Here is a 13,728-nt window from a genome sequence, read left to right as displayed (position 1 = left end):
ATTTCAGCTTCTGGAGACAGAATCTGAAATTTGCAGAAATGAAGCCTTTTTTTTTTTTGTAAGAGCACCCTTTTGTTCCCTTCACCAGTCTGGATGCCCTTCTCTGCACCCATTCCAGCAGATCTACATCCTTCCTAAAATGAACCATCCAGATCTATGTACAGTACTCGAGATGCAGCCTAACCATGACCGGGCTAGCCGGGTGGGTAAAGTGCCTGCCTGGCAACCTAAAGGTTGCGGGTTCGAATCCCGCCTCGGGTTTGGATCAGAGTAGAAAATGGAAAAACCTTGGGAGGTGCAATATGGCCACAGAAGCCGATGCGCCAACAACTAACAAAAAAAAAAAAAAAGGGATAAAATCACCTTATTTCTGTTAGCAAAATTTCTACAAAAACGCCCATCGAAAAAAACCCCATGAACTGACCTGGCAGCCTGTCTGCACTCCTCAGGGAATTTCATATCTAATTGCACAATTATCCCCAGGTGTTTTTCATTTTCCACTTCCCTGAGTGACCACACAGTTGTTATGTTAGCCTAGGAGTACTGCTAACCATATGCAGTACCTTGCATTTGTAAATTTTAGACTTCAACTGCCATTTTTGAGCCCATCGACTTAATTTTCCTAGCTCTTGTTGCAATAGCTCATCCTGAGTACTGTTGTTAACCACCCTGCCAACAGTTGTATCATCTGGACTTGGACACTGTGCTGCCACTTTATTAGGTACACCTACCTAGTAGCATGTTGAGCCTCCTTTAGCCTTCCAAACAGCCTCAATTCATCTAGGCATGGATTGAACAAGATGCCAAAAATGTGCAGGAATGGAGTACCATGCAGACATGGTACAAGATGTTCAATAGGATTGAGATCAGTGGACTGAGCGAGTCACTGCAGCAAAGAAAAGTCATTGTCATGTTCCTGGAACTATTCCATAGTGATTCGGGCTTTGTGCACTGGTGCATTATCCTGCTGGAAGTAACCATCTGACTTAGGATAAACTGTCAACATGAATGGATGCACTTGATCAGCAACAATGTTTAGGTATGATGTGGCATTCAGACGTGAATCTATGGATATCAATGGACCCATCATGTGCCAAGAAAACATTCCCTACATCATAACACTACCCCCACCACCTTGCACAGTAGTCGTCAGACATGACGGGTCCATGGATTCATGTTGTTTTTGCCACATTCTGAGCCTTCCATCAACATGATGCACCAGGAACTTCGACTCGTCAGACCAAGCAACTGTTTTCCAATTCTCGATAGTCCAGTGCTGTTGTTGTTGTTGTGCCCATTTTCCAGAGAGGAGGTGTGCTCTCTTGTTCCTCATTGATAACAAAGGTACACGATGTGGCTGTTGGCTGTTGTAGCCCATTTGCGGCAAAGTGCAACTTGTGGTCCATTGCAGTATTTTGTTCTGTGCACCAAGGTTGTATTCTGATGTGATGTGCGACATTGTGCCCCATTTGTTTGCTTGCACAATTCTAGCCATCCTCCTCTGACCTCTCTCATCAACAAGCGATTTTCTTCCACAGGAGAACCGTTGAGAGGATGTTTTCTGTTCTTTGCACCATTCTCGATACACCCTTGAAATGGTGCATGAAAAGTTCAGGAGAACTGCTGTTTCAGAGATGCTTTATCCAGCACGTCTTGCACCTACTACCATGCCACGTTTGAAGTCCGTTAGATGACTCCTTTTCCCCATTCTTGCTACGGTTTGTACGCTTAACTGATACTAGAAAGGTTGTTCTGCTGCATTTATATCCACAACTGTGGTCATGTGACTTGCAATGTTGTGGACAAACCATTTGTGTGCACAGCAGGGGTGTACCTAATAAAGTGGCAGCGCAGTGTATATCTTCATCAGTATCATGAATAAATATTGAAAACAGTATTTATTATATATTTTTGAATGAATATCAGTTTCAATTGTTCTGTATAGACTATAAAAATCTTATACGGGCAGCATGCAAAAATTTCTGGTCTCAACTATGGCAAAGCCAAAGTTAATTATAAGCTCCTACAGAAAAAAAATAGAACTAAAACTATGGAAATCAACCTTCAGGTATAACAGTTTGGCCCAGCACTGAATCCTTGGAAACTCCACTAATAATGTTAGTCCTCAAAGAGCAGTGCCTATAGTTGATAATCATTCTCTGTCTTCTCCCAATCAACCATCCCTTTATCCATAGCAGCAACTTTCCTTTAATGACACATTGCTCCAGTTTGTACAGCAATCTTTTATGTGCAACTGTATCAAAAGCCTTCCTGAAATCCAAGTATATTATATCAAAAATATTTTTTTGCATCCAGTTCCTTGGTCACTGCATCATAGCATCCAATCAGATTAGTCAGAGAAGGCTGCCCCTTAACAAATCCATTCTGTGACTGCAGTATAATTGCATTCCTGTCTAGAAGTCCTGCATTACTCCTTTAACCAGTGACTCTATTATTTTCCCAGGAATAGACCTTAGGCTAACAGATTTGTAATTATTCATGTCACCTTTTGATACCACTTTATGAATTGGGGATACATTCACACATTTTTAGTCGATAGGGACCACCCCTGAATACAAGGATGCTCTCATAATTATGGCTAAGGGTTTGTTTACCTCCTTTTTTTTCTCCCTTAATACAATTGGAGAGATTCCATCCACACCAGGCACCTTTTTTTTTATGTTCAACTTGAACAACTTCTCTTCCACTTTCTTTCAGTTATCGCAAAATCATTTAGCTCCTCAGTAGAATTTGATAAACTTCTGCATCCCCAAAATTTAGTTTGATAAACTAAATTTGATAAACTTGTGCATCCCCAAACTACTGAGGAGCTAAATGATTTTGATAAACAAAATCATTTAGCTCCTCAGTAGAATTTGATAAACTTCTGCATCCCCTTCCATAAAGAATTCCTCATATATGAAAGTAATAGTTGCAAAAATATATGAATGTCGTAGATGCAAAATACGTATTCAGTTTGTCAGCAGCCTGAGCAGGGTCATCAACAGTTAACCCACTGACATCAAGTGGTCCAATGTGATTCAACTCCTTTCTACTGTTAATATAAGCATAAGCTATTCTTTCTATAAAAAATTTGCAAATTTTTAATGCTTGAAAAATCGCTGCTGATAACCAGATCAAGAATATTGCTTCCTCTTGTTGTCTTTCTAATAGGCTGCTGTTGTAAATATAATCATCCAATAAATCTAAAAAATGTCTTGTTAGTGTGTGATTGACCAACTCACAAATTCTGGTCAACGTCTGAAAAGCTAAAATCCCCCATTATAAGACATTCTGATTTACTGGCCCACTATTTCTTTGTATAGCTGTTTGGTATTATTGTCACGGTCATTAGGACTATCACTTTTGTTTTCCCACTTCTTATGTCACACCAAACTGACTCAGCATTGCACTGATTATCCATGTCGAATGTGTGTGCTGCCTTAGATTTTATGTGCTTCTTAACTAAGTTTCTGCCTGTCTGTCCTTTCTTTATACATTGTACTCTCCATATTCAAAAGCCAGGTGGGAAGGAGCAGCAGTGCGTAGCACACGCTTCTTGATTAGACCGGGGTTCGAGCCCGTCACCACCAAATACGGAGGATGCGTAAAGGTCAGGGAATGACCACCGCATATCCCGGAGCAATATGGCCTTAGTTGCTAATGCTCCTGAAAACCAAATAACAAATAACAACAACCCATATTCAAATTGAGCATTGTTTGTTTGAGTGACACCATATCTTCACTAGACACAATATGGCCTTAGTAGCCCTTGTGCCATTAACCAACATATCAACCAATCATATCTCCACTCTCCCTACAATGAGTTCATTTGATGACTTAATCAGATGTACTTAAAATTCAAATTTTAATCAAAAATCAAATTTTCAATGCTCTTAGCATTAGTGTTCATTCAAGTATACATGCACATGTTCTTACCCCTAGTTATCCCAACACAGCCCATGTATTTACTTGTTTCAAGATGTCCCAGAGCCTGTTCTTGCACAATATATATAATTCCTGTTTCACTGACAATAGAATCACTGGCAATAACTACTTCCTGTGGGACTAGTGCATTCTGCTTTGGGGATTGCTGCTGTGTTGTCTGATGCACAGATATGAGCTCTGGCATTAAGTTGGGCAGCTGAGAGCTTGATGGGGTCCCCACCCATTTTAATTCCATCGAGGACATCCCTTCCCCTATTCTTCAAGCTCGCATAAAATGCCCATCAGAATGTTGAGTTGGCCTAATTTCTTCACACTCTCTGCACTGAACACACATAGACACCCCCTTGGCTTTATCATGTCCTGTTCCAGAAAGTCCACAAACATTCATAAGTTCACATTTTGTTAGGCCATGATTCATAGGAGAATTGCCTCCTTCGGTTCTCTTCAAAGCTATAACACACCCGTTACTTTGTGCTTTTGCTTTGCTGCTCTATTCTGGGAGATGATTTCATTTTGAATACAATTTAATTGATTACCACAGAAAATTAATAAAATTAATCAATTAAATTGATTAATTGTCAATACTACACTAAGCTAATAGATTCCTAAATACAGTGATATGTATTAAGCTGTCAAGTGTATGTTATACCTTGCACTATTGAATTTAAGTTATACATTACACTATACCTTTGCAGAGTTTTAAATTTGTTATATCTTTACTAAAAGTAAAATTTCTTAGCAAAAAACAAAAATATATGCCAAACTATGTGATTAGTACTTTCTTTCTTCAGGTTAAAAGTATTTAAATAAAACAATCATAATAAAATGATGCTTACTGATTTACTATATGTTTCCAGTAGACCTCAGTTTTTAATGTACGGTAGCATCATTTACGATAGACAACGTTTTTAAAATAACTTGCACAAAAACCACATGTTTGTGATTTCCATGCACACTACACAGTGTTACATGTTGCATTACTGATTTTGTGTCCTGTTTTTGATTTTTTTAAAATCTGGTCACCCTACCTTAGATGTTAATATGCTATATAAATAGTAATCACAATAACAAGTAATGACTTCATAGATATTCAGTAGTTCAGGTATGTCTTCTGCAAAATTTCATATTCAGTGAATAATTATTTCTCAGTTATAGGACGTTCAGAATGTTGAGAGATATAGTTTTAAGTGGTTTAAATTTTGCAATGTTTTCAGGAAGAAAAGGAAATTATTAAAATGGGCCAAGATTTGTTTAGAAAGATTAGACGTTTTCATATAAATTTATTAAATGAATTGAGGTAAGAAACTACAGATTAGAACAGTTATCCAAGAATGAGTGACAATACATATTTAGAATTATTGTAATTAGTTTCATCAAATTATTAAGAAAATTGTGTAAATGATTTATTCTTTTCATGACTGCATTCTTGTCAGCATTTGCATCAAGTTCTTTTAATTTATCCACCAATAGTATACACACTGTTTTTTAAATGTTTGTTAAAATATTCTTTATTTTTCACTTACCAAAGGCAAGGAATGATTTATAAATTATTAGAAATTTACAAGTAATTATGTTCAAGTCAGCCATCTCAAATAATAAACTAATCAGTAAAAAATAAAAGAATCTAAAACACTGTCCAGCAAAAAAAAAATTGAAAAATTGAACTGGTAGGAACCCTCTTGTTTTTTTTTTTTTTTTAGTCTGAAAACAAAAATGTTTAGCTGCCAAATACTGAAATACTGTTCAGATGAAGATCACTGATATAGATTTTCATCTGATTGATCTAACTTTATAATAAAAATAATCAGATTGTTTTCTTGCACATATCACTTTGTGTGCATACAAAATGAGATGTGCAAGAAAAACAATCATTCATAGCAATGCATTGTTCTTTAGGTTGTCATGTAGTAGCTCCTTCAGACATGATGGATGGAAGAGTTGGTGCTATCAAGGAAGCTTTAAAGAAACATAGATTAAGTTCCAGTGTGTCTATCCTGAGCTATGCAGCAAAATTTGCTTCAAAATTTTATGGGCCTTTCAGGTAAATGGAACAATTTATTTCCCAATGAAATAAAAACAATAACTTATGGAAATTGTATGGACTACAGTGATATAAAAATTTTAAATAATGAAAAACCCAAAAAAACCCTTCATACCTAAGAAAAGCATAAATAATATCCTGCTGTATATAAAATGCCTTAATTAATGGAAAGTGATGTTTAAGATGCTTGGCTTGCTGATGTCTTAGTTAACAGTGTGCAGTGGTGTTTAACAAGTTTGTCAGCTAATGGGGTGTTGAAATCTCTGTTTTGGTCACATCAGGTTGCTCTGTTTGCATTTCAGCTGATCTCTATTGGCTATCTTTTCTTATTGATAAAATAGTGTACATTAAGTAAGCCAATAAAATTTAGATTTTTAATGTAATAAGATTTTAAAAATAGATCACCTTTTGTTATTCAAGTAGAGTATTTTTGTTTAGATACATTGCATTTTTAAAGAATTTTAATATGCTAAAGTGAATGTAAATGAGGTGCTGTCTATACCTTCAATTTTTTTTTATTTTTTTTTTTTTTACAGTTATTCACAGATGTTTAAAGATTTGACAGGTCTTTCCTAGGTTGTTAATCCTAAATGTTTGAATTAGCAACCTAAAATGTAATATACTATTTATAATAATAATATATTAAAATAAATTATTACATTTATAATAATAATATGTTGAAATATATATCTTTATATATATATTTTTTTCAAGATAAGAATGAAGCATATTACAAATTGGCTTAAAATTGCTAGCTTCTTTTACTGCATAAAGCTTGTAATAAATTGCAATTAATCAGCATATAGCATTAGCAAGGGCACATGATGCAAGAAAGCAAACTTATAGGCCCCGAGTGCCAAGCGATATTAGTGACCACAGCGCCTTTTCATAGTGATTATCTGATACGCTTTACTGTATATACGTTTCTCCTGAGTTTCGCAAGTCCGTTAACTCTTGAGCATTATAATTGAATAGATCTCTCATATTATATAACCCAGAAAGGAAAGTACCTTTCTTTAACCCCCTTTTTTATTTTTCGTTAATACTAACCTTCACTTCGCTTGGGTCACTAGGCGGCACCGCTCTTGCCTCCACGTGGCGGGGCTGGTAACCTGGGAGAAAAAGGTAATCTCCCGGGGCCAAAAAGAGCACGTCATGAGTAAATCAAACTCTGACTTATCTGGGCTGCCAGATGCACCCCAGTCAACAAAAAAGAAAGACAGTTCTATTGCAGGAACTTCAAAACGGCAGAAAACTGACTCTGACATCTATCCTATCCCAGCTTTCCTGATCATGCACTCAACTGGTGAAAATGCAATTGGCAAAATCTCGCCATTTAGGGTGCAGAAGGAATTAGAAAGCAGAGCTGGAACTCCTAAGTCTGTAAAAAGACTTAGGTCAGGAGATATTCTGATCGAGACCTCTAATAGTAAACACTCAGAGCGGCTCTTGAATATTAATCTCTTTGCTGGAATACCAGTTACTGTGACACCCCACAGATCACTGAACACCTCTAAAGGAGTGATTTCTGATTGGGATTTAATAGATGTATCCGAAGAGGAGATGCTTGAAGAACTTAAAGAAGAAGGCGTTATACAGGTCAAGAGAATTTCCACCAGAAAAGAAGGAGTTCTGACTCCTACACGTAATCTCATTTTGACCTTTAATACACCACATCGCCCAGCATCCATTAAGGCTGGATATCTCGTCTGTAATGTCAGACCTTATATTCCAAATCCCCTAACGGTGTTTCCGATGCCAGAAGTACGGACATTCCCAGACAGCTTGCCGGGGAACTCCTGCTTGTGCAAAGTGCGGGTCAGTTGAACACAACTGCGAAGCCTGTACTGCACCCCAACTGATATGCCCAAACTGCAAAAAAGATCATCCCGCTTACGCTAGAACATGTGAACGCTGGAAAACTGAGAAACTTATTCAGATTTATAAAACCAATCATAACGTGTCCTATCAAGAAGCTAAGCGAAATATCTCACCACCAAACCTTGCAAATAGATCTACGTATGCTCATATCACCAAAAAATTCCAATCAACCGCATCGCAAACTGATCTAACAGTACCCCCAAAAGAGTCTTTCTCGAACTATGTAAAAACACTGTTTAATACAACTGAAACTCAGGCAGTCAATACGCCTATTTCTGTACCAATCGAAAATCACCACTCCCCGGATGAAGGGCACAAAGAAAAACAAATCGTAACTACTCACCAACAGGAAATGGATACTAAGGAAATACCCCCAGATGACCCGGTCCTACACATTTTTGTAGAAGAAGACATGGAAACAGAAAGGCTCTACTTTCGAAAGAAAGACAAAAACAAGAGTGAAAAACAGAGAACCTCAGCACCAAGAAAACGATCGGAAAGTCTAACTAGAGATAAACAATGAACACAATAATTCAATGGAATTGTCGTGGTTTCCGTGCCAATATTAATGACCTATACGACCTTATCTCTAAATACACACCAATATGTCTCTGCCTCCAAGAGACATATTTCAAACCTCAAGACACACCAAAACTGTCTTATTACAATATCTTTAGAAAAGATAGAACTGATCAAAATACTGCACATGGTGGAGTAGCTGTTATAACAAACCCATTTGTTCCTGTCAAACAGGTCTTACTAAACTCTCCTCTCGAGGCAATAGCGGTCCGTGTAGCTGCTGACATCCATATTACAATCTGCTCCTTATATATTCCACCAAGCTATCCCATCCAACAAAATGATCTAAACAACCTCATAGCTCAACTCCCCACACCTTTCCTCATTCTGGGAGACTTAAATGGTCATCACACACTATGGGGTAACAACAATATTGACCAAAGAGGAAAACTAATTGAAAAATGTTTAGATGATAACAACCTTCTCCTTCTAAATGACGGCTCACCTACTTACGTTCACCTTCCTTCTGGAACATATACTGCAATAGACCTGTCTATCTGTTCTGCAACTTTGTATCCTACTCTAAAGTGGACGGCAAACAATGATCCACTGCATAGTGATCACTTTCCCATTTCAATTGAATTAGTAAATAAACCCTCTTATCAACTTACTAGAATTCCTCGGTGGCTAATTGATAAAGCAGACTGGGAGATGTATAAAAAATTAGCTAAAGTGGACCCTGAAATTATACAAAAATCTCCAACCAAGGAAGCGGTTGAGTATGTCACAAAAACTATACTACACGCAGCAGGACAAGCTATACCAAAATCCTCCTCAAAATTACCTGTACACCCAAAAATATGGTGGAATGACGAATGCCGTGCAGCAAAAAGAGATCAAAATAAAGCTTGGAATACTTTTAGGCGCTATCCAACCACAGCTAATCTCATTCAGTTTAAACGCGTTAGAGCAAAAGCCAGGTATGTTAGACGCAGTAATAAAAAGGCCGCTTGGATTCGCTTCACTTCAACCATCAATCAAGCAACTCCCACACACAAAATTTGGAAAACAATCAGGAAAATGAGTGGTAAATATCAAACGACACCTCAGCCTATCATGGAATGGAGAGGGCAGAACATTTCTGACCCCGCCCAAATTGCCAATATACTAGGAGAAACTTTTGCCAAAACATCAGCAACAGAAAGTTACATACCAGCCTTCAGAAGATTCAAAGCAAATTCAGAAAAATAAAAGTTAAACTTTTCTTCAAAAGCAGAAGAACAATATAACTTACCATTCACTATCCACGAACTACATAGAGCCTTGTCAACATCTAGGCGTAGCGCTGTAGGACCAGATAATATCCATTATTCAATGATACAGGAACTAAGTGCTGAATCACTGCAGTCACTTCTTGATCTGTTCAATAGGCTCTACCGGGAAGACACATTCCCTGAGCAATGGCACCACGCTACAGTCCTTGCATTCCTTAAACCTGGAAAAGACCCGACAAACCCTACTAGCTATAGACCCATTGCTTTGACCAGTTGCCTTTGCAAAATTCTGGAAAAGATGGTGAACCGTCGACTGATATGGTACCTGGAAAATTTCAATCTCTTAAATTCTGCACAATTCGGCATTCGACAGAACAGATCAACACTAGATATACTAGTAAAACTAGAGAATTCCATTCGGAATGCATTCCTTAGATCGGAACACCATGTAATGGTTTGCTTTGACATCAGCAAGGCCTATGATTCCACGTGGAAGTATGGAATACTCCGTGAGCTACATCGCCATGGACTTCGGGGCCATCTCCCGATTTTCATACGCAACTTCCTAGACAAGAGAACTTTCCAGGTTCGATTTAAAACTTCGCTGTCCAAACTATTTTTTCAGGAAGAAGGAGTTCCCCAGGGCTCTGTACTCAGCGCTACACTCTTTATAATTGTGATAAACACCATTGCTGAACAACTTCCGAACACTATTGATAAGGCACTGTTCGTAGATGACCTTAGTATTTCTTGCCATGCGAAAAACATGAATACGATCGAGAGACAATTACAAGGGGCAATAAATAAGATCAGTACATGGGCACAAACCAATGGTTTTCAGCTTTGTTCTCAAAAAACATTGTGTATCCATTTTTGCCGACAACGTAAATTGCACCTACACCCGGAACTACAACTGAACGGAAAACCAATAGCAGTTCAACCCAGCATACGATTCTTAGGAATCACCTTAGATCATAAACTTACCTTCCTGGAACATATTAAAAGACTAAGAACATCCTGCCAACAAAAATTAAATATCATCCGGGTTCTCTCAGCAACAAAGTGGGGAGCTGATCGCCTTACCTTATTACGGCTATACAGATATTTAATAAGATCAAAACTTGATTACGGGGCCCCAGTATATAGCTCAGCAAGGCCTAGTGTCCTTCGCTGGCTTGATCCTCTCCATCATAGTGCAATACGCATTGCTCTAGGAGCATATCGTACGTCACCAACACATAGTCTATATGCCGAAGCTCACGAACCCCCTCTCTCTATCAGAAGGCAACAACTTATATTACGCTATGCATATAAAATTCGATCTATGCCTGAACACCCAAATTGGGAATTACTTTTCACTCCCCAACACAGCAGGTTATACCATAACCGCCTTACTGCTAACAGACCGTTAGGTATAAGAATAAGACATCTTCTAGAAGAACTTAATCTGAGTTTTGATAATATCACAAGTACCCCTCCACTACTCCTTCCACCGTGGAGAATTACTCCACCTTTATGTGATAAATACCTTCATAAATGGGATAAATCTGCACTAAATAAAGAAAATTTTTTGCAATTGTACCATGCAGTGGTGGAGCAGTTTCCAAACTTCATTGTAGTTCATACAGATGGGTCAAAGAATGACACCCACGTTGGAATCGCCGCAGTTTTCCCGAACATAACATTAGCCTACAAACTGCCACATGAGTTCAGTATCTTTTCTGCTGAACTAATGGCAATTCAGGTTGCACTGAAGCATATCGAGTCCTCCAATATTGAAAGCAGCATAATATTCTCTGATTCTCTAAGTGCACTTCAAGCCCTGGAAAACACCATGAACATCACCCACCCTGTCGTTAAAGAAATAACAAACTCTTTATATACCTTATCTTAACTTGGAAAAACCATACACTTCTGTTGGGTCCCAGGACATATGGGAATTCCAGAAAATGAATTAGCGGACAGTGCCGCAAAAACGGCCGACTTACCACCTGATGTACAGTGGAGAGTTCCACATCACGATTATAGACAAATAATACAGGAAAAATGCATGTACCAGTGGCAATCAACATGGCAAAATCAACTTGAAAATAAGCTTCGAAGTATCAAGCCAAATCTTGAGCAATGGCCTTCAAGCCTCAGTGCAATTCGACAACAGGAGGTAATACTAGCTCGTCTCCGAATAGGTCACACTAATATTACTCATGGTTATCTTTTAAGAGGGGAGAATCACCCCCAGTGTGATCACTGTAAAACAGTACTTTCAGTGAAACATATCCTTGTGGAATGCGCAAAATTTGCAATAGAACGCCAGAATATCTTCACTCCAGCCACAACTGAAGACCCACTAACACTTGTTTCACTTTTGGGCAATAAAACAAATGTCTCAAAGATTTTTACTTTTCTCAAAGCGATCAATGTATACCACCTCCTTTAGCTAGTCAAAAATCAGTCTCCTGACCCTCGATCTATAACGAAATAGCAGAAATACTAACCTATGTATGGCGCACTATGGCCATAGATGCCCATGCGCCAAAAAAATCCCCAACCAAACAAACAAACAAACAAGCAAACTTATATAGTATCAGCCAAAAAAAAAAATAACACACACACACTTCTCATTTCACCCATCCACTCGCTCCAAATGTTTGTCTAGTTCTGCCTTGAATCTGTTTAAGCTGTCAACTTCTACAATGACAGATGGAAGTTTGTTCCAGCAATCAACCACCTGCTGGCTAAAGGCAAACTTCCGCACATCTAACCTACAACTGTCTTTCCCCAATTTGAATATATGTCCTCTCGGGTGATTATTCTGAACAAGAGGAAGAACCCCATCAGCATTGAGCATGCTCAAACCATTCAAGGCTTTACACACTCAATCAGATCACCTCACAGGTGCCTAGTCTCCAAACACTAATTTGCAAAACTTAAGCCTCTCTTCATAAGAGTAACCCTTTGTTCCATTCACTAATCTTGTTGCCCTTCACTGTAGTCGTTCCAACAACTCTACATCCTTCTTAAAATGAGGCCTCCAGACCTGCATATAGTACTCAAGGTGTGGCCTGACCATTGCCTTATACAAGGGGATAATCACCTCCTTATTCCTGCTAGAAAAATTCCTGTATATCATTGACAAGATGCCTTGAGCTACTCTTGCAGACTGTCTACACTGCTCATATCTGCCTGCACAATTACCTCCAGATCCTTTTCACTTTCTACCACTGTCACTGTAGTACCACACAGTTGATATGTTACTCTGGTGTTACTGCTTCCCATATGTTAAACTTCAGTTGCCACCTCTCAGCCGACCTGCTCAACTTTTCTAGATCCTGTTGCAGCAGCATTCTGTCATTATTGTCATTAACAACCCTGCTGACATTCGTATCATCTGCAAACTTGGACATTAAGCCTGATATACCATCATCAATATCATTAATAAATACAGAAAACAACAATGGACCCAACACTGAACCCTAGGGTACTCCACTAATACCATTAGTCCACGAAGAGTAGTGTCCATTGATTACCACTCTCTGTCTTCTCCCACTCAACCATCCCTTTATCCATAGCAGCAATTTGCCTACAATACCACACTGCTCCAATTTGTGCAACAGTCTTCCATGTGTCATTGTTATTTGGTTTTTAGGAGCATTAGCAACTAAGGCCATATTGCTCCGGGGATATGCGGTGGTCATTCCCTGACCTTTCCACATCCTCCGTATTTGGTGATCACAGGCTCGAACCCTGGTCTAATCAAGAAGCATGCGCAACACACTGCTCCTCCTGCCCACCTGGCTACGGAGGCGCCACTCTTCCATGTGCAACAGTATCAAAAGCCTTTCCAAGATCCAAATATATGATATAAAAATTATTCTCTGCATCCAGTTCCTTTGTGACCACATCATAGTATCCAATGAAATTGGTCAGACAAGACTTCCCCTTAACAAACCCATGCTGTGTCTGAGCTGTAATTGAAGTCTTGTCTATATGATCCTGCAATGCTTCTTTAACTAGTGCCTCCATTAATTTCCCTGGAACAGAAGTTAAACTAACAGGTCTGTAATT

General features: G+C 38.6%; 1 protein-coding gene across 1 annotated transcript in view; it reads left to right on the top strand.

Annotated features, from left to right (window-relative positions):
- Nucleotides 1-13,728, top strand: part of Pbgs (Porphobilinogen synthase) — a 63,111-nt gene that overhangs the window by 23,213 nt on the left and 26,170 nt on the right. The window contains exon 5 of the mRNA XM_090370522.1: nucleotides 5,845-5,989. Within this exon, the coding sequence (XP_090226648.1) occupies nucleotides 5,845-5,989 (145 nt within the window). The remainder of the gene's footprint in view (nucleotides 1-5,844; nucleotides 5,990-13,728) is intronic.

This window comes from Mastigoproctus giganteus, chromosome 3 (assembly GCF_048544385.1).
Source record: "Mastigoproctus giganteus isolate SK-2022 chromosome 3, ASM4854438v1, whole genome shotgun sequence".
In the NCBI taxonomy this organism is placed as follows: Eukaryota; Metazoa; Arthropoda; class Arachnida; order Uropygi; family Thelyphonidae; genus Mastigoproctus; species Mastigoproctus giganteus.
Note: the sequence above shows the minus strand (reverse complement) of the source record. Positions and strands in the feature narration are given on the sequence as shown.